Raw genomic sequence first — 19,702 nt, 5'->3', positions numbered from 1 at the left:
CTGCCGTCACAGGCTGAAAGTGGTCAAGTCTCATCGGGGCAAGACGGAGTGCTGGACATCTCAGCTCAATCCACTGTTTTCAAATAGGGGGTGAGATCCTGGCGGATGGCCTCCATTTTTTATTTTTAAAAGGCTACAAATTGGTCAGGTAAGATGCTAGTGGGAGGCCAGTCACTATGACCAGCTCTGGATAGATCACGAACTATACCAAAAAGTTATGCCTGCTGGTTGGAGGCTTCACTTATCCGCACAGCGAAATAAGATCGACTAGCAGCCTTCACCTTAGATTGGTAGGGGTTAGTCACGATCCTGACAGCTATTTGATTATTTTCCACCGGGTTCCACCTCCACATGTGTTCTCGCCTTCTCCTATTTTGCTTCTTTGATCGCAGCTCCTGGTTAAACCAGGGCGAAGGGCGATCTCTGCGCCGAAGAGGGCGTTTAGGTGCAATTGTGTCAACAGCCCTGGTGGTGGTGGCCAGCCAGCTATCAACCAGAGTCTCGACAGGAGCGCCAGTCAAATCAGCTGGAATCTCTCTCATGGTATCCTGGAATCCTATAGGATTGAATAACCTTCAAGGGCGGACCATTAAAACAGGTTCTTAATCTCCACGGGGAGGGAGAGCCACTGTGAGGTTGCATTTAATTAAGCAATGATCCAACCATGACAAGGGAACAAACACCATCAGACCACACTCACTCTGCTCAGTGGAGAACACCAGGTCCAGTATGTGGCCACCCATGTGGGTAGAGCCATTGACATGTTGGGACATGTCCAAAGAGGCCATGGTCTCCAGGAACTCAAGAGCTGGACCGGAAACCTCCGCCTCCGCATGCATGTTGAAGTCACTCAAGACCAAAACCCTTGGGGACCCCAAGGGTGCCACGGAGACAAAGTCTGCCAGCTCCGGTAAGGAAATGGCTGGGTCGTGGGAAGTGCGGTAACCCAGCAAGATCCCTATATAATCCCTGGCCCCAACTGACACGTGGAGGGTCTCTGGACCTGGTGTCACCAGAGCAGAGCGCCTAACAACCTGAAGCGTGTTTTTGTACACAATGGCTACTCCCCCGCCCCACCCCTCCAGTCTACCCTGGTGTTGGACTGCATAACTGGGAGGGAAGGCAAGAGTCAGGGGAACGCCCCCTTCCCTGCCCATCCATGTTTCAGTTATGCATGCCAGATCTCCATCCTCCTCCAGAATCAGATCTTGTATAATTTGGGACTTGGACATCTCCAAATGTTACTGAAGCCAAGGGATCAAGATAATTGCAACAAGTCAGTTAACTTGATCCCAACCCTATGCATGTCTAAGTCAGAAGTAACCCCCACTAACTTTACTTACTTGCAGGTAAGCGTGTACAGAACAACAAATATCCTTATTCCCTATATCACAGTACTCCCTAGTTTGCTTACCAGTAATTGATTTGCTTTGTGGAAGCTTAAGAATGAGTTTGGTCTTAAGCATTCCTGTATAGCGCATGTAAAAGCTTCATGCTGTATCTGTATTTTCTTACCATCTGTTTTTAATGGCAAAGACAAAAGAAAATCCAGAGAGGCTATTTAAGATGGGGAAAAATCTCAAGATGTGTTTTATCATCTCACTGTCATTAAATCAGCAGCCTGTTTCTGGCGCATTATCACAAGAAAGATGTCTCATGTCAAGAACTCCCCTTGTGCCCTGCAACAGCCTTTCAAGTCCTGTGTGATAATGATGTTTGTATCCTTATTTAAAGAGCTGGTTTGTTCCCTGTCTTTGATAGGCAAGATAACTTCAGCAACAATGCTGACAAGGCAAGCAGCAGGTATTCCCTTTTCTCCTTGCCTCTGCTACCATGACACAGCATCAGAGGGCTACCATTCCCACAGCTGTCATGTTACAACCATGACAACATGCACTTTACTTACCTGCTAAAGCTTTCTCATAGTTCTTCCCCATGGAAATGAAGTTCCGGAGACTGGGGTTGAACTGCTCCATGATAGTCTGTGAAATAAACAAACAAACAAGGTTTTAGCGATTCAAAGAACTCTAGAGACAGGGCCAAAGTGTTTTTGTGCTCCTTGTGTACACATGTACAAACACACAAGAGGCTGACTCATACTTCTGCACAGAATAAAAGCCTGGAATCAGAATCCTCCTACATAAATACATTCTCCTCCCCACCCACCCCACATATACAAGTAACATACGCTGAAGTCGATGACGTTTTATAAGACAATGAAGTCTTGTAACAATGCCATCCAAGATTCAAGTATATGGCAATGTTTGATGAATCCCAGACACCACAAAACTATATTCTGCCAAGGCTGGATATGAAACCTAAACAAGTACAAAGATGATGATCAGAGGAAGTGGAATTAGAGCAGCTGGCAATGAGGAACAAACACATCAATCTCTAAACACAACATAAGCAAAGACTTTGACAGGAATAGCAATCTAATTTGGTCAGACATGGAACTCTTCCTTTAAGCACATTTTTTCCAATGAGTTTCCATCCAGAAACTTTTGCAGAGGGCCAATAACATTTCTGTAAGTTTTGTACTTGCAACAACGCCTACACGAATTTCTGCTAAGAAAAGTAACAAATATCACAAGCAAAATTCCTGTGCTTTAGCACCTTGTGATGAAGGCCGGAAGGGCTGTCTGAATAGCCCAGTGAGTCAGGTGTCTGGCTGTGCAGTTCAAGCCATCAGTGTGTATTCCAGGAGAAGAGTCAGCCTGCATAGCCTTGGGCACATCCCCAGGGTGCCTCCAGAAAAATGGGGCAAACTACTTCTGAGAACTCTGTATCTAGGGAATCCTGGAAAGTGGTGCTCTAAGTTGGAATCATTTTGTGGCCTTGTGTTTATTATTAAATGAGGACTGGAACACTGCAAATAGTCATAAACTGTGAATCGTAAGGGAAGCCTTGATGCATAATTTCCAGAACCGGAAGTTGTCAATTATATTAACACATTGAACACTGGACAGAAGATCTCATAAATTTGGCCACAAAAGAGAAAATAGCAAAGAACAGGAAGAAGGTGGGCAAAATATATGAGAAGATGTGGGTAACTTTACCTAGATGATTTGGAGGAATAAGGGACTATGCTACACAATGTCACAATGTAAACAGCGTTCCGTGTCTAAATCACACTGGCCATGTGACCACGGAAAGATTGTCTTCGGACAAACGCTGGCTCTATGGCTTGAAGAGCGGGATGAGCGCCGCCCCCTAGAGTCGGACACGACTGGACAAAAATTGTCAAGGGGAACCTTTACCTTTACCTTTTACACAATGTCACCTTTCCTGTCCTTGCCCACTCTACGTTGTTATGGTTGTGTCTTGTCTCTCTTAGAAGCATGAATTACCTGTATGGCACAGATGTATTTGCAGTAGTATACCAGATAATTAAAAGAGGTGGGGGAGATTGCTACCGAAGAGGATAGGGTCAAAGAAAAACCTATTTTGTCATATCTTTGAAAACCAATATAAACTTTAAGAAAAAGAGCTGTGGAACCTCCTTTTTTGTTCTCAGACATCATCCGCATCTGAACATTTCCCATAGATTAATACTGGGACTGTAGTTTTCAATGGAGTGTAGCTTTTAAAATCTTTCTGCACAGTAGCTGATTTCAGAGTAATGGCTTACTATAGAGATGGGGCTATTCGTATTCATATACGAATATGCCCCCCACAGGTGCAGGCCGACCACTCATGATTCTGCTGCTGTCACGAGCTCCACAGTGCCTTCCTATCTCTCCATTGCTCGTGATGATTAGCCAATCCTGGCAGAAGGCAGGATGACGAGCCCCTCTGCCAAAATGCCAAAAGCATTATAATACTCTGTTTGGGCTGGTCAGAAGTTTCAGATAATAGGGTGAATTATGACACAATTATGTTGTATTATATGGCTTTATTATGCAAGTCTCTCCTCAAAAGAGTTGCTTATTTCTTTTTATGGAAACACGTATTTAATAACAAAAAAACCTCAATACCTTTCCTTTCTGTATAAAACACACCCTATACAGCTTATATAACAATGATTTGGGGGGGGGGAGGAATTAAAAACAACATGAATAAATTTTAAAGTTTGCAAAACCTCAGGATTAAACTCCATGCAACACTTACAATTTTAGGCCAATCACCCAAATTCTTCTTTAAGACATTTTTAAAACAAAATGAATTGATTTGTTTATTTTATCTGTTTTATTTATGGGCCACCTTTCTCCCAATAATGCACATGCTATACCTAATATGAATACTAATACTATACCTATTTTTAAAAAAACTCTCCATCCATCCCTGCTATAAACAGAAGAGCTGAGTCAGATAACTTAACCAGACAGATATCTTAAATTCTCAGAAAGTTCTTGAGAATCAGATCAGAAGCACTAACCATGGGTCAGGTGTGAGTAAGAGAAATGTAAACGATGGTTGAGCTAATGTGTCTTCCTTTTGTAGAATTGAGCCCATTTTGCTTTACATTACCAAGAACTTTCCAGTATTTTTGTTCTCCTGAGAATGCACTTCTGAAGCAGCCTGCTTAAACAATAGATTTAGATTAGGCGGCACCCTTCAGTCTCAAGAAACTATGGTAACGTGCTCTGTATGGAGGACTTGGACAGCGTCTAGTGTGGCTGAGGAGGCCAATTCGAGAGTGACAATCCCTTCCACATTGAAGACAAATACAATCTGTCCCCTGTCCAGCTCACTGATTTTGCTGGTTTCGTGACTGCCTCTTTGCCTCGGCCTGCTGGACAAGGGTCTCTTCAAATTGGGAGAGGTAGTGATGCAACGCCTGCTTCCAGGCTGAACGCTCAGATGTCAGGGTTTCCCATCTGTTGAGGTCCATTCCTAAGGCCTTCAGATCCCGCTTGCAGATCTCTTTGTATCGCAGCTGTGGTCTCCCTCTGGGATGATTTCCCTGCACTAATTCTCCATACAGGAGATCTTTTGGAATCCAACCATCAGCCATTCTCAAACATTAATGTGGGGAAAGGAGCAAACAATGAAACTAGTACAGTGCTGCTCTTATGTCATCAAAAACAGTCATTAACTCTGTCATTAATAAAGAATATAAGAGGCAGCCCTGTTCTTGTATGAACATCAAACACAGATTTAATGTTTATGGCCTTAACTATCACATACAACAAGAACCATGTGATCTACCTTGTAATCACAACAAACATTGAAAGATGATCGCCTCCCTGCATAAAACACCCTCAATTGACAAACTGCTTCAAACCACAGGTCTGGAGAAAGATCAAGCCCAACAATACTGAGACTTCAATGTTCTCCAGGTAATTAAAATGTATTTAATATATTGTGGAGGAACCATGAAGGAGAGTGGGGAAACAGGGCCACAAAACAATGCTTTTCAACTGAAAGAGACACCCCCATCTACCACCCTTTACTGAAATATGTGCCTTAACTGTTTTTCTAGTTCTACATTATCACAAAAAAAAAGAATGGGTCTTTGTTAAGTATATAGCAAGATGTGAATGAACTGCCCTGCCTCCCCTTGCCTCCACAATCTAAAAAGTCATCCAATCTCTCTGTAACTATGGCACCTTTCAAAGGAGGTAAATTCAGTAGCTGAACTTTGTGAAAACACAACACATTCTGTACTTTCCAAGTCTGAGAATCCAACCTCTGAGCTAAGAGGAACTCCACCTGGTAGGAAGGTAAATTATATTCGGGGGGGGGGAGATTGGGGTAGAGGCTGGCTGCTACATGCTTACTATGTAAATCATGAGACTTTCATATTAAAAGACTCCCTTTGTTCTAATGCAACCTGGCTGAAATTTGTCATCCACCCTCTCCAAAACACTATAGCTTGAGTATGCTAAATTCTCCTCCCTATGCAAAATATACTTCATTTCTGTCTCTAAACCTTAATGGACCTCTGGCTGACCACTGGCTTGATGACATATTAATGGAATAAGACATCTGGGCTTTAGCACTGCTTATAGAATCATCTTTCATCTACTCTACTAACACAATTGGACACGCAGTGTGTAGTGGATGGAGCAGTGGTTCCCAATCCTGGGTCCCCAAATGTTCCATGTTCCTGGACTAAACTTCCAGAAGAGGTCACCACTAGCTGTGCTGGGCAGGATTTCTGAGAGATACAAGAAGATACAGGGACAGAAAGTTGAGAAACACTAGGATAGAGTGACTGACTAGAAGCCCTGGATTCCAATTCCTGCTCAGCCACAGAAACTCACTAGAGGTGTGGAATAAGTAGAACCATTCCTTAAATATCTCATTTACTCTGAAAATCCCATTAGGATCACTACAAGTTGGTTCCAACTTGAAGGCACATAACTTCTACTATAGGAACTGGATAGGGGGATCTGCATCCCTGTTGGTTTTTTACTGGACCTCTCAGTGGTTTTTGATACTATCAACCACAGTGCCCTCCTGACTCGTCTCTCTGGAATGAGACTTGGGAGGACTTTTTTTACAATGGTTCCAGTCCTTCCTGGAGGGGAGAACGCAGAGGGTGATGCTGGAGGACTCCTGTCTGACAACCTGGTTATTGGCCTGTGGTGTCCTTCAGGGTTCTCTTAGTCTAGTTAACATCCATATTAAACCACTGGAAGAGGCTGTCCAGAGTTTTGGGGTCAGTGTCACCAGTAAGCTGAGGACACCTAACTCTACCTCTCCTTGCCACCTAAATCTGAGGAAGCTGCTGTTTCAGCTCTAGATCAGTGTTTGGTATCAGTAATGGAATGGATGAGAGTAAATAAATTGAAACTTAAATCAGACAAGACAGGGGTGCTCCTGGTCTGTTGAAAGGCAGATCAGGGAACAGGGATGTGGCCGGTACTGGATGGAAAGACACTCCCATTGAAAAAACAGGTGCACAGTTTTGGGGTGTTCCTAGATTCATATCTGAGCCTGGATGTCCAAGTCTTGGCAGTGGCCAGGAGTGCATCTGCACAATTAAAACTAGTATGCCAGCTAGGTCCATTTCTTGAGAGATCTGATCTCGCCACTGTGACACATACCCTAGTTACTTTCTGGCTGGATTACTGTAATGTACTGTATGTGGGGCTGCCAATGGAAAGTGTCTGAAAACTTCAGCAGGTCCAAAATGCAGCAGCCAGATTGCTGACTGAGGCTGGTTACATGAATCACGTAAGCGTGCATGCGCGCACACACACACACACACACACACACACACACACACACACACACACACACACACACACACACACACACACACACACACACACACACACACACACACACACACACACTGGCTGCTTCCCGGCACAATTCAAAGTGCTGGTTTTAACCTATAAAGCCCTAATTAGCTGGCAGCCAAGCTATTTCAAAGACTTCATCTCCTATTATGAGCCGGCAGGGATGTTAAGATCATCAGGAGAGGCCTTTCAACTTTCACAGGTACATCTGGTGGAGACACAGGAGAGGGTCTTCTCTGTTGCTGCTCCCAGACTCTGGAACTCCCTCCTAAAACAGGCCAAGCTGGGCCCCATCTTTGCTGTCCTTCTGCAAGTAGACAAAGACCTTTCTCTTCAAGCAAGGCTTCCCTCAGTAACTAGTTACGTATGTGTGATTTTTTTAGATGGACTGCTGTGCACTACTGCTTTGACTGAATTTTCAGTAGTACTTCTCTCTTCCATTTTAGTGTTTTCCATTTCTCAGAGTAGAAATTTTTAAAATAATTGTATACTTATTGTTCTTAGCTTTAATGTTGCCTTTTAATGATGTAAGATGCCTCTTTATCCTCATTGTTCTTAGCTTTAAATATTGTCATTTAATTATGTTAACCACCGTTGCGTACTCATTGTTTACAACTTTAAATATTGTCTTTCAATGATGTAAGTCGCCTTGGATCCTTTTCAAAGAGAAAGATGGGGTAAAATATTTTAAATAAATTAATAAATACTACTTACTATTTCTACTGCTACTATAATTATATCACAGAAGAAAATTTACACCCACCAAGGATAGCAAAGGTGAACAAATAAGCTTATAATAGCTGGGGGCAGTTTATCTGTTCAAAACTGGAGTTTGCCTACAATGCTATACAGTGGTGCCTCGCTTAACGATAATCCGTTCCAGGAAAATCGCCGTTAAGTGAAAACATCGTAAAGTAAAAAAAAAATAAAATTGAAACTCATTGAAACCCATTCAGTGTGTTCCAATGGGGTCAAACCTCACCATCCAGCGAAGATCTTCCACAGGGCAGCCGTTTTCGCTGCCTGTCTTGCGAGGAATCCGTCCCAGAAAACAGCGGGGAGCCATTTTGTTTACCCGGTGGCAATTTTGAAGCCACCAATCAGTTGTTTTAAAATCGTCGTTTTGTGAAGAATCGGTTCCCGAAGCAGGGAACCGATCATCGCAAAGCAAAAAAACCACATTTAGACCATTGTTTTGCGATCGCAATTGCGATCGCAAAAAGATCTCCATAATACCGTTTTGTCGTAATGCGGGACAATTGTAAAGCGAGGCACGACCGTACATATATTGGACTGTATGCACTAAACAAGATTTACTTTCAAGTCAATACGCATATGGCTACCAAAAAGGTTATCCTGCTAAAAGTACCCAGGACCCTGAGAGAAGGAGCAGCAGCAGAAAAAGAAGAAAGTAGTGGCACAATATCCAAGAAATTATTGTTAAAGTTCTAGCATACCAGTAATATATATATTTGAGCTGCTCATTCATTAAAACAAAAAAGAACAGTTTAAGTGCCTGTTTGGGAGAATCCACTCCCAAATGCCACAACAAAATATATAATTTTCTCAGATGTTATTTGTAATCTATCTTGCACGTTATACTGTACACAGGAGGGGACAGACAGTTTAGGGATATTCGCCTCTGCCAACACACTCAAATCCTCTGGGAGAACAAAGACCTCTTAAAATGTGCAGTTGGAATTTGTCTACAGACTGCAATCCTGGCCACACCCCATTCCTTCAATGGAAGTGGAACTTTATGCAGTCCAACGGCCGCTAGGGCAAGCGCAACTGGAACATGCTGCACTGTGGCAGTTCCAGTCTTGCTTCCATGAGCATTTGCATGCACACACCCAATACACACACAACTCATAGTTCTAACTCCACTAACAAGGGGGAGGGGGAAAGGAGAGAGACAATATACTTCTGTTGAATAAGCTGGTTAAACATCTGCCATCTCAGATGAAGCTGGCCAAGCAACTATTAAACTCATTTTCTGCCTGAAGGATTTTTATCTCTCATTTCTGGTTTCTGTTCTTTTGAGACCATGACCACTGTAATTTACTTCTGAAAATGCAGCTCAGTGCTAACTCTGAGGAGCAGCAGCACATCTGCCTTTCTGGAGTTCAAAAACCAAGTTATTGCTTGCAAAATAGGCAGCATTCTCTTCAAGGCAACAAGCCAGAGCTTAGAGAGTTCAGTCTAGAGTGCACCCTGTCTGGAGGTAACACTGTTAAGATTTAAAAAAAAATGCTGTCTAGCCCAGGAATTTCCTTTAAATCCTCAGATTAGTTCTGAATAACGGCTTCACACCAGTGGCCTTCACACCAGTCTACTAAATGGACAAAAGCATTTGTGCTAGGCAAAGAGGGCCACCCTAATTTCCTCTTTAAAAGAAAATAATAATTATATTCAAGGGATGTTCCAAGAATACAGACTGTAATGAGACCATGAATCAAATTCCAGATAACTCAAGGTTCTTTTAACTGTGAACTCAGGAGGTGGAGGTTGGGAGATTTGGAGGGGCAGGTTTCCTCTTTCTTAAATTAGTGTATATCATCAAGATTAACAAAATTCTGGGAGTGGTAATCCAATCTGTTATCTTGCAGCCCCATCATATGTTGTACTAATCTAATATAAATTCAATTGCTAAACCCAACCAGAATAGCAGATCCCAATGAATCAGTGGAACGCTATTCACTTCACCAAGTTCTAACAGATTCAGTGGATCTGTTCTAGCCGGGACTACGGAACTTAGGTCTATACATGGTACCCATAGTAAATAATAACAACAACAACTTGGAATTGACAAATGTGCAGCTCTGTCTATACAACATGGCAAGATCCAAAACTACATGGAACAGTTGGAAAACGGTGATATCATAAAAGTTAAAGATCTGACAGAAAGGAAATAATACATTGAACGACTGTGGAAAGTCTTAAAATCAAAATTAAATAGTGGAAATACAATCAAAGGCATAAACACATGGGCAGTTCCAGTAATTAGATACTTAAGTTTGGACCCCAAATGAATTAGAAGAATTGGATTGAAAACACAGAAACTAACGACCATGCATCACACACTATATCCAAAAAGTGATGTAGACAGATTAGATTTACCATAAAATAATTGGAAGCCATGGATTACTGCAAAAACAGCAAGTAATAGAGGAGGGGGAAAAAGAAGCCTAAATGATTTAGAGAAAAATTACTTAAGGTATGAAAATGGAGAATATTTTGAAAACAAAAGAAACAAAGGCTCAATATAAAAAACACAATTTGAAAATAAATTAAACAGTTTGAAAAATAAGCCACTACATGGACAACATCTGAGAAATATTGATGGAATGCATGAAAATAATTCAACATAGGCATGGTTAAAACTGAGGACCATTAAGAAAGAAACTGAAGGCTTGATTTTGGGTACATGAATAAGCACTCCAAGCTAATATTATGAAAGCTAAGATTCAAGAACCAGTACAACAGTAAATGTCAACTTTGCCAAGAAAAAGATGAAAATGTGTCACACCTCACATGTCAATGTCTAAAGACTGCAGAAACAGATTACAAAATTAGACATGATACAGTGGCAAAATTAGTACACTGGTCATTATGCAAAAAAGTAATTTGCCATCCTCCAAAAACCCATGGAAACATCAGGTAGAGGTGGTGTCAGAAAACAACGTCAAGATCTTGTGGGATTTCCAGATCTAAACTGATAGACACCATGAGCTTGTGGATGAAACATACCTCAGTGGTCCCCATCATCATCAGGGCTTTGGGACAAATGTCAATAAATTTTATTATAAGAAGTTGCAGATCTCAGAAATATCACCATCAGAGCTACAAAAATGGCAATATTAGGAACAGCATATATACTACATCAGTATTTAACAGATACTTAGGTTTTTGGTTAAAACTTGTATCTGTTATATAATACTAGTCAATATTTTTATAATCTTCATTGACTTATTGATGATGGTTTAACTAGGATCCCAGATTTTTTTAAAATGTATTGTTGTGAGAACCACAGTAGGCAGTCTCAGGAACTAACAGTTAAAAGCAGAGAAAAAATTATTTGTGTAGGGGGAAGAAACCAACAGAAACTGGGCAGCGAAGAGAGAGGCTGATGTGCTCTGCAAGCCATTTTGCACCAAGTAATCCTGCCAATTCAAGAGGTTCTCTTTATCAGCAACAGGAATGGTGCCTTAAAATATCTCCCATTGACTGTGTTGTTGAGTTATAAAACAGTTCTCTTCTGAAGGCTGATATGTTTATTTTGACCACAAAATGATGCATGTACACACACACACCATGTTAGCAAGCACCTAGTGTTTCAGCTTCTGAAGTCTCTTGTCTACCTGAATGATGCTTTATGAAGCTACAAAATCCTTAGAACTGAAAAATAATGCTAGCATTTTAATGATCTGACATTTTCTTCTATTAAAATGCATTACACTTTTATCCAATATCTCTCTATCAGTTTGTTAACAATTGGTATTCATGAGCTTCCCATGTAATCTTCTCAATATGATGCTAAGCAACTGCAGACTTAATCTGTTCCAGAAATAAGTGGAACCTCATCAGATGCCTCCAGATTGTTCCTGATATTTGAGAAGCTTATTCTTTAAATAGTTCCAGAAGGAAGTTTTTTACAAATGTGAAGAATTTCCATACTGCCAATCAATGGGATTGTGTCATCAAAAAACTCCACAGCATCGCATCAGTTGTTCTAGCAGTAAACATAATGATGAAGCCATTACTAACTAGCAGCTTCAAGGACTGTCTTCCGTAGTGACAGAACTCATATAAATCTGACAATGTAAGAGCCAGTATTTCAACCTTCCTTGTCATTCACATACAAATAACTGAAAGAAGTTACCACCTTAGCCTAAAAGAAGTATTTCTTCATCAAGTCTGCTTAATAATAACAACCGTATGTTGTCAAGTCAATTCTAACTTGTTTGTGGCAACCTTTTTCAAGGTTTTCTAGGTAGAGAGCACTCAGAAGGGGGTTGCCATTCTCTTCGTTTGGGGGTGCCCTGAGACTGTGCTGTTTGCTCAAGGCCACACGAGCTGACTCTTCTGGGAGGCACCTCGGGAAACTGGGCTCCCAACCCCTGGCTCTGCAGCCAGATACCAAAATCCAGCCAGCTCCAAAACTAACATTCCAGAAGGCAAACAATGAATGCCAAAGCAATTATTCGTTGTTACTTGCTGTCAAGTCACCTTGGACTTACTGTGACCCCCTGAATCTCCAAAATGTTGCGTCCTCAACAACCCTGCTCAGCTCTTGTAAACTCAAGCCTGTGGTTTCCTTTAGGGAGGCCAATCCATCTCATTTTTGCTTTTCCTCTTTTCCTGGTGTCTTCAACCATATCCAGCATTACTGCCTTTTCTGGAGAATCTTGCCTGCTCATGATGTGCCCAAAACCTCAGTTTCGTCATTTTGCATCCAGAGATAGTTCAGGCCTGGTTTGCTCTAGGAGCCCACTTGTTCATCTTTCTTTCCAGGGTTTCTCCAAAGCTCTCCTCCAGTACCATAGGTTAAATGAATCATTTTTCCCCTCTCTCAGCCTTCTTTACTGTCCAGTTTTCATACTTGTACACTGTAATCAACCAAGATACACAAAATCTTTAACCATTTCAATTCCTTCATTGCCAGAGTTGAAGCTGTGTAGCTTTTCTGCAGTCAAGATTTTTGCCTTCTTAATGTTCAACTGTAGTCCTGTTTCGGCATTTTTCCCTTTCACCGTCACAAAACATTGTTTCAAGTCATTGCTGCTTTCTACCAGTAAAATGGTGTCATCTGCATATCTTAAATTACTGTTGATTATTCAACTAATTTTATTCATTTAAAATATTTTACCCCACTTTTCTCTTTAAAGAGGACCCAAGGAAGCTTAAATAATTAAAAGGCAATATTTAAAGATAAAAATATTAAGTACTGTATATAAATATTTAAAGGGATCAAACAAATACCATACTCAAAAATCGTAAACTTCACTCCTTTATCTGAATCTAATCCAGCTTTCCGTATGATATGTTCTGAGTACAAATTGAACAGATATATGGATGAAATGCACCTTTCTGACACCTTTTTCTACAAGAAACCATTCTGCCTCTCCATATTCTGGCCTAACAGTTGTTTGTTGCCCATAGTATAGGTAACGCATCAGGACAATCAAATGTTGAGGAACAGCCATTTCTTTCAGAAAAACCCATAGTTTATCATGATTGACACAAAGGCTCTGCTATATATAATACTAGAAGAATATTTCTTTTTGGTTTTGCGTTGTTTCCTACTTTTGAGCACTGATTCAGGTGTGGAATCAAAGAACATGAGAGACACTGCAGACTAAAACAACCAGAAAAATCTGCAGTAGCTGAACATGCCCTAAAACAAGCTGGACATGAAATTCTATTTCAAAATACTGAAATACTGGACAACACCAGCAATCATTACGTCAGACTGCACAGGGAAGCCACTGAAATCCACAAGCACCAGCAGAACTTCAGCAAAAAAAGAGGAAAGTTTGAAAGTCAACAAAACTTGGCTCCCGGCTCTGAAAAATACAGCGTGCAAAAGGTCAATGAACTCTACCTAGCTACAGGGACCAGGGATCACTACACACAAAAGACCAGCTAATGACACCCATCAATCACAGTGACAGATAATCTCTCCTTATCACAACAATACACACTAATCACCCATCTCCTGAAAAGGACAAAAGCTGATCTCACAGCCATAAATACTCAACTCCCAAGCGAACTACACCAGAGCACAGAGTGCTGTCCTCTGAAGATGCCAGCCACAGAGACTGGCGAAACGTTAGGAAGAACAACCTTCAGAACACGGCCAAAGAGCCCGAAAACACCACAACAACCATTAGATCCCAGCCGCGAAAGCCTTTGCGACTATACGGGTAAAAGGCCTTTTAATCAGGTGGCTTCTTATTACAAATACAGGTAGATGTGCTTTTACAAGAAGGTTAGCTAGGGTTGCCACTGGTGGTTAGATATGCATTAGCAAAGAAAGGAGTATCCAATCTGCGTATGTTGTTGTTTCTGTTGGCTTGGGTGATAGGTAATTCTTGGTACAGGATGGCAAAAGTATTCCCAAAATAGTAAGCACCTTGTGCTGTCTTCTGTGTGCCTTTGAAATCTATCTACCTTGAAGTTGGATGTTGAGGCTTTGCAGTCAGGACCACTGGAGACAATTTTTCCATTTTTAAAAAATCCAAACAAAATGAAGAACTATGTAAGACTCATTTTGAGACTTCTAGTGCGAGAAAAGAGGGAGCCTGGCTGATAGATGTCAAACATGACAAAGTTATAAGAATGTTTTTGGATTGGAGTCAGCAAGACCACTGTGACCTGAGTAAAGGAACGTGGCATAAAAAGCCGCTGAAGAAAAGGTGATCCTTGCCACACTAAGTTCAACGCCTGTAGCTGGCAGGAACTCACAGAGCATTGTCTTGGAGGAATAAGGAAGTCTGGAAGGAAGCGGAATGCACTTAACCAAGACACTGAGGTCATCCTAATGTACTTCCTGACCAGTAAAGCCTGGAGACCCAAATCAGGATATTCACCCCTGCCTCCAGTATTCTCCAAAGAACAGTGTTGGTGCTGATAATTCAGTGTTTCAGTTTGTGAAGGCTGATGGCCAGCCTAATGCAGACTTTCTTTGCTCTGCCTTGGGAAGCTGGGGTCCCTTTTGCTGCTTTGACTGACACAAATAGGCCAAATACCTTGGCTGTCTAATTGAGAAAGTGTTACTAGCATCTTGTCAAAGCAGCTGTGCTCAAGTCCAGAAATGAACTGTGTAGATTTTTGAATTTATTCTTGTGTATTGCTCATTAGAGACAAAAATACGTGATCCAACAAACAGGAGAACCAAATTGCTATAAATGCATATTGCCCTGTGAGATCTGGTGTGTGTATGTGTGTTTTAAATGACAATTTGGGACAGCAGGTATGAATCCTGCTTCTTTACAAGAATTCTTTGAAATTCTGCTCTGTGATCCCAAGTCCACATCAACAGCTTCTGTTAACACTGTTGAGGCTTTATTGGAATGTACCCCCTCCCCCGCGCTTGTAAATGACTAATCTAAAATCATCCATCGACCCTGTTGCTAGAGGATGCTTGTGCCAGGTGGAGGGGCAGCATGGTTTCCAGCAGTCTTTCATAGCTGGAAACCCCTCTGGAAAGTGGAGTTTCTTAAAGTGAACTATATTAAAATCAGTAATCACTGTATGTGCAGTGAGTTTTTTTCTAGATGTATTTTGTGATTTTTATTAGGCTTTTCTATTGTAACACAATATAAGGTTGCAGTGCTTCTTTTAAAAAGGTGAGTTGTGGTCAAGGCAGACTATAAAAAGCAAAAAAAGCAAAGCACTCTCTGGGTAGTTTACAATTTAATTATGCAGGCTACATGTTGCCTCGCCCCCTCCTTTTGCTGGGGATTGATTTTACTGCTCTCAGAAGGTTGGAAGACTGAGTCAACCTTGAACCGGCTACCTGAGCTTGTTGGATCAAACAGGTTGTGAGCAGAAGCTTGACTATAGTACTGCACTTTAACCACTGTGCCACATGGAATATAGGAATACAATGATGAAGGAATGCATTGGTTTTCTAACTATAGCTTGTTTTGATCTTTCCTAAAGATCCATCCAAGAAATAAGTTGCCCAGGAAGTATTCGCCACTAAAGTTTGTCAAGAAGGGGTACACTCACAAGAAGTAGGCTTTTTCTCTATGGAGTAAATATCTTCTATTTTGTCTGTTAAATAAACATTAATTGAGACTGTTGAGTCTAGATCAAACAGCACTTCAAATATAGTCTTGATTCCTAAAAAGTGAATCCCTCAATGTCAGTGTGAAACTTTCAACTGTACATGGCAGAAGAAAAATCCACTGTGCTTTATCTTCTTGTCATACCTACATTTTCAATGGAACCATTAACAGATTCATATGTTTGCCTCTTCATAATACCCGCATGCCCTGTAACACTACAATAGAATTCAGTCTTGGATCCACACATCTGGAAAATGTAATACAGTTTTGAATTTTCTCAGATGTTAGACTTTGGCCAGAATCCTGGTGGTGTTGGTGTTGTGATTTACGTAATCTGATGCAGCTAATTGATGAGGTGCTGGAGCATGTCTGTTCCATGCCTGATCCTGGTCCCAGTTGCGCAACTGGGATCTTCACCAATTAGTTCTACGTAGCTGATGAAATTTACACAAACCTTACATGAACACTAGTAAGATGCCAGCTTTTGTTTTGAGAATTCGATGTGTACGCCCATTTTACCTCTCGCTGATTATGGAATTCTAGCTTCGTTATTTTTTAACACTGAAGACTTAACTGGTGAGTCAGTTACAAATCATGCAAAGTGCATTAGTTACTAGGGAAATCCAACATTGCACTTGTTGAAGTCTGCTAGCACAATGGGACTTTCGCCTTTTCTCCTTCCACAGACTTCCACATTGCATGAAACATGTTCCCTAGCTCCCTTTCAGCTAATCTTGAGGATCTTGGGGAAATACCCTTCCATGGTTAAGAAGATGGAATCAGCTCCATCAACAGAATTGCACAGTTGGATCAATTCCTGTTTCTTTCTTGCTGAGATTATCAATGTAATTAGGGAAAGACTCCTGAAAAGTGAGGTCCTTATCTGAGTACATTTGTGCATTTTGTAAGAAGTATACTGTGCTTTTTGAGAAAGCCTGCAGAGTGGTGCTGTTATCTGAATTCCATCCTACACTTCGCATCCAGATTTTGCTGATTTTAAAATAAATGTGAGTAGTTTACTTAATAATTTAAATGCCTCTACTGGATGTATCAGATGTAAGATGTTTTCTGACTATGTAATATGTAAACTAACATTTCAAACTATAATTTCATTTAAAATGTGACCCTTCTTCCTTTCTCCAGTGCAGCCTGCAAGGAGGCTAATTAAATTATGATTACTATATATTTGCAGGCACTAACATCTAGTACAGTCTGTATCACCTACTCTTCTTGTGAAAAATAGATTTATCCCCAATTCTAACAGTTATTAATTCTTGGAGTCTATAATTGTAGCAGAGGCAGTTAAGGACTGTAATAAGGGGCTGACAGAATAAGATCAATCAAAGTCCTGGAAAAACCTATCGATATAATCATAATTCAAGTCTATTTTCCAACAACCGATGCTGAAGAAGATGAAACTGAAAGTTTTAATGCAAGCATCCAGGAGGAAACAGATCGCACACCAAAATAAGACCTGCTTTTGAATGTATTTTTTGTTATGGTGAAATTTTAATCTTGTAAACTGTTCAGAGTCATGCTTGCACTAATGCATAGATGACTGGAACTAAGGAGGAACTGATTTCAATCAAACTGCAATTTATATTTTAAAACATGAGGGTTTTTAAAATGATTTAAATAAAATAATTAAAAATTCAAATCAATATTTTTTAAAATTTGTTTTTATCCATCCAGTGCACTTTTATCGCACTTTTACCTGTGTTTGTAATATAAATAACTCATCTTGATCTCAAACTGATTCTTCAAATTTTCGATCCCTATCAACCAATTATATTTTAACTTGACATCTCATGCCTAAAAGATACAGACAGGGTGATTGGTTGCCCCCACCCCCATCAATTTTTATGTTTCTCCCCAACCCCAAGCTCTGAGATGCCTGGCCTAAATATGAGTCCGGAGGACTCACCTTATGGGGAATATTTTACTGGTCCAAAAAAAAAAGTACTGTACTGTATAACTAAACCCTGTTTTTGGATCTTGCTCAAGAACAACTTCACCGCTACCACCACTTTCTGCACTCTGGTTAGCTATCATGGGGAGTCAAAAAAACACTGACTTGCCATACAAAATAAATGGATACAGGTTTGACGAGTTAACAAACTGCAATGCTATCAACATTGTTATTTATCATATTGCTCTGTGGTAATGTAATCATGAACTCTTTTGCCGAAGTACAGTAAGCATCTCTTTCCCACTATTAATTAAGGCTTTACAAACAAAAAAAAAAAATCCATGCAGCCATTTTAAAGCACACATATATTTGAGGCAAACAGCCATGACTCCAGAATAAGTGTACTTCAGACTTTGCAAGGTTATTACTTTTAGGGTGTCAAGCAAAGCTTACAATCATCAGAGATACAGACCTCAAGAATATGCTCCTTGACCCAATGAATGCATTCAGATCCGTGGTAGCAAAGCCCTAGATTCAGCAAAAGCCTGGCTAATGAAAGCAAACAGCACTCTTGCTTGAATTCTGCCCCATCAGCATCACCCACAAGTTGTTTGCTTTCTATGTGCTGCCTAGGCAGGGTTTGGGAGAAGGAAAAAAAAAGGCAACACAAAACCCTGGCAGCTAAAGGTTGAAAGGGCTTTGTGGTTTTGTTCCATGGCTCTAAATTCCCCTGGTATTACCGCTCCACTCTTTGGGACTGTTACAGCTCTAATTCAGCTGCCAAAAGAAAAAACTGAAACTAATGCAAAACACAAGAGTGGGGAGGGAAAGTTTTATGCTGAAAGAGATGAAAAGCAACAGAATGAACAGAGTTGCCGGGGGTTGGGGTGGGATACGGTTTTCCCAGTACCTTTTGGAGGAATACCTGGACTGATACTTTGAGGCCATCCATTTAAATAAGTTTAAGAGGAGGAATCCGAGCATAGCCAATCTCAACTTTGCACAAGGATTCAAGCAGACAGGAACTAATTAAAAAAGCATAACTCCAACCTCAAGGCCCTTCTAGTGCTGTTTTATTAATGCAACTGAGGTAGATAAGAGACAAGTAGCAAATGTTACTCTTCAAAGCTGTCAACTCAGTCATTTCAGCTGGCCCAATAATGAGGATTAAACCATATACCCATACAAAAATCATATACATTTATATTCCAGAGCAGGCGAACAACCACAGTAATCCAGATATTTTTGGACTCTAGTTACAAGGATCTGTCATTGTAGGCCATGCTGCCTAGGTCTAATGAAAACTGCAGTCCAACATCTAGAGGCCCACCATTACCTAGCCTTCATCTGAACAGTGACACTGAACCTTTGACCCTCCAGAAGTCATGGACTTCAGCTCCCAGGATTCCTGCTCTTTGGGCAAACAGGCTGAGCTTTCTATAAATTGAAATCTAAAAGATGTCTAAGATCAAAGGTGGATAGCCACTATTCCAGAAGGCAGCTGAAACACCAACAAACCTCAAGACTTCACTTGGCAACAAATCATAGCCAAGAGCGTTCAGCTAAATAGAGTTGGCATTCCACCAGCAGCTAGAAACGGATATGACTGAGAGCTCCTCCAGACAGAGGGTTTGTCCCTTCTCCCCTGAGGTTTCCTAAAACCCCATTTCTTTTTTCTTCAAGAAATCAGAATCTTTAAGGAATGGTTCAAAAAAAAAAGTTTCAAAAAACTTGAAGGAACACTTTAGAATGATCTTCTGTGCTATGCTTTTTTTAAAAAATTTTTTTCCTTCAAAGCAGATTAG

The 19,702-nt window shown here is 40.8% G+C and overlaps 1 protein-coding gene across 6 annotated transcripts in view; it reads right to left on the bottom strand.

Annotated features, from left to right (window-relative positions):
- Positions 1-19,702, bottom strand: part of BAIAP2 (BAR/IMD domain containing adaptor protein 2) — a 173,560-nt gene that overhangs the window by 128,834 nt on the left and 25,024 nt on the right. For all 6 annotated transcript variants that reach the window (XM_072990726.2, XM_078384291.1, XM_072990727.2 and 3 more), the window contains exon 2: positions 1,907-1,982. In XM_072990726.2, coding sequence (XP_072846827.1) covers positions 1,907-1,982 — 76 coding nt within the window. The remainder of the gene's footprint in view (positions 1-1,906; positions 1,983-19,702) is intronic.

This window comes from Pogona vitticeps, chromosome 2 (assembly GCF_051106095.1).
Source record: "Pogona vitticeps strain Pit_001003342236 chromosome 2, PviZW2.1, whole genome shotgun sequence".
NCBI classification, from domain to species: domain Eukaryota; kingdom Metazoa; phylum Chordata; class Lepidosauria; order Squamata; family Agamidae; genus Pogona; species Pogona vitticeps.
Note: the sequence above shows the minus strand (reverse complement) of the source record. Positions and strands in the feature narration are given on the sequence as shown.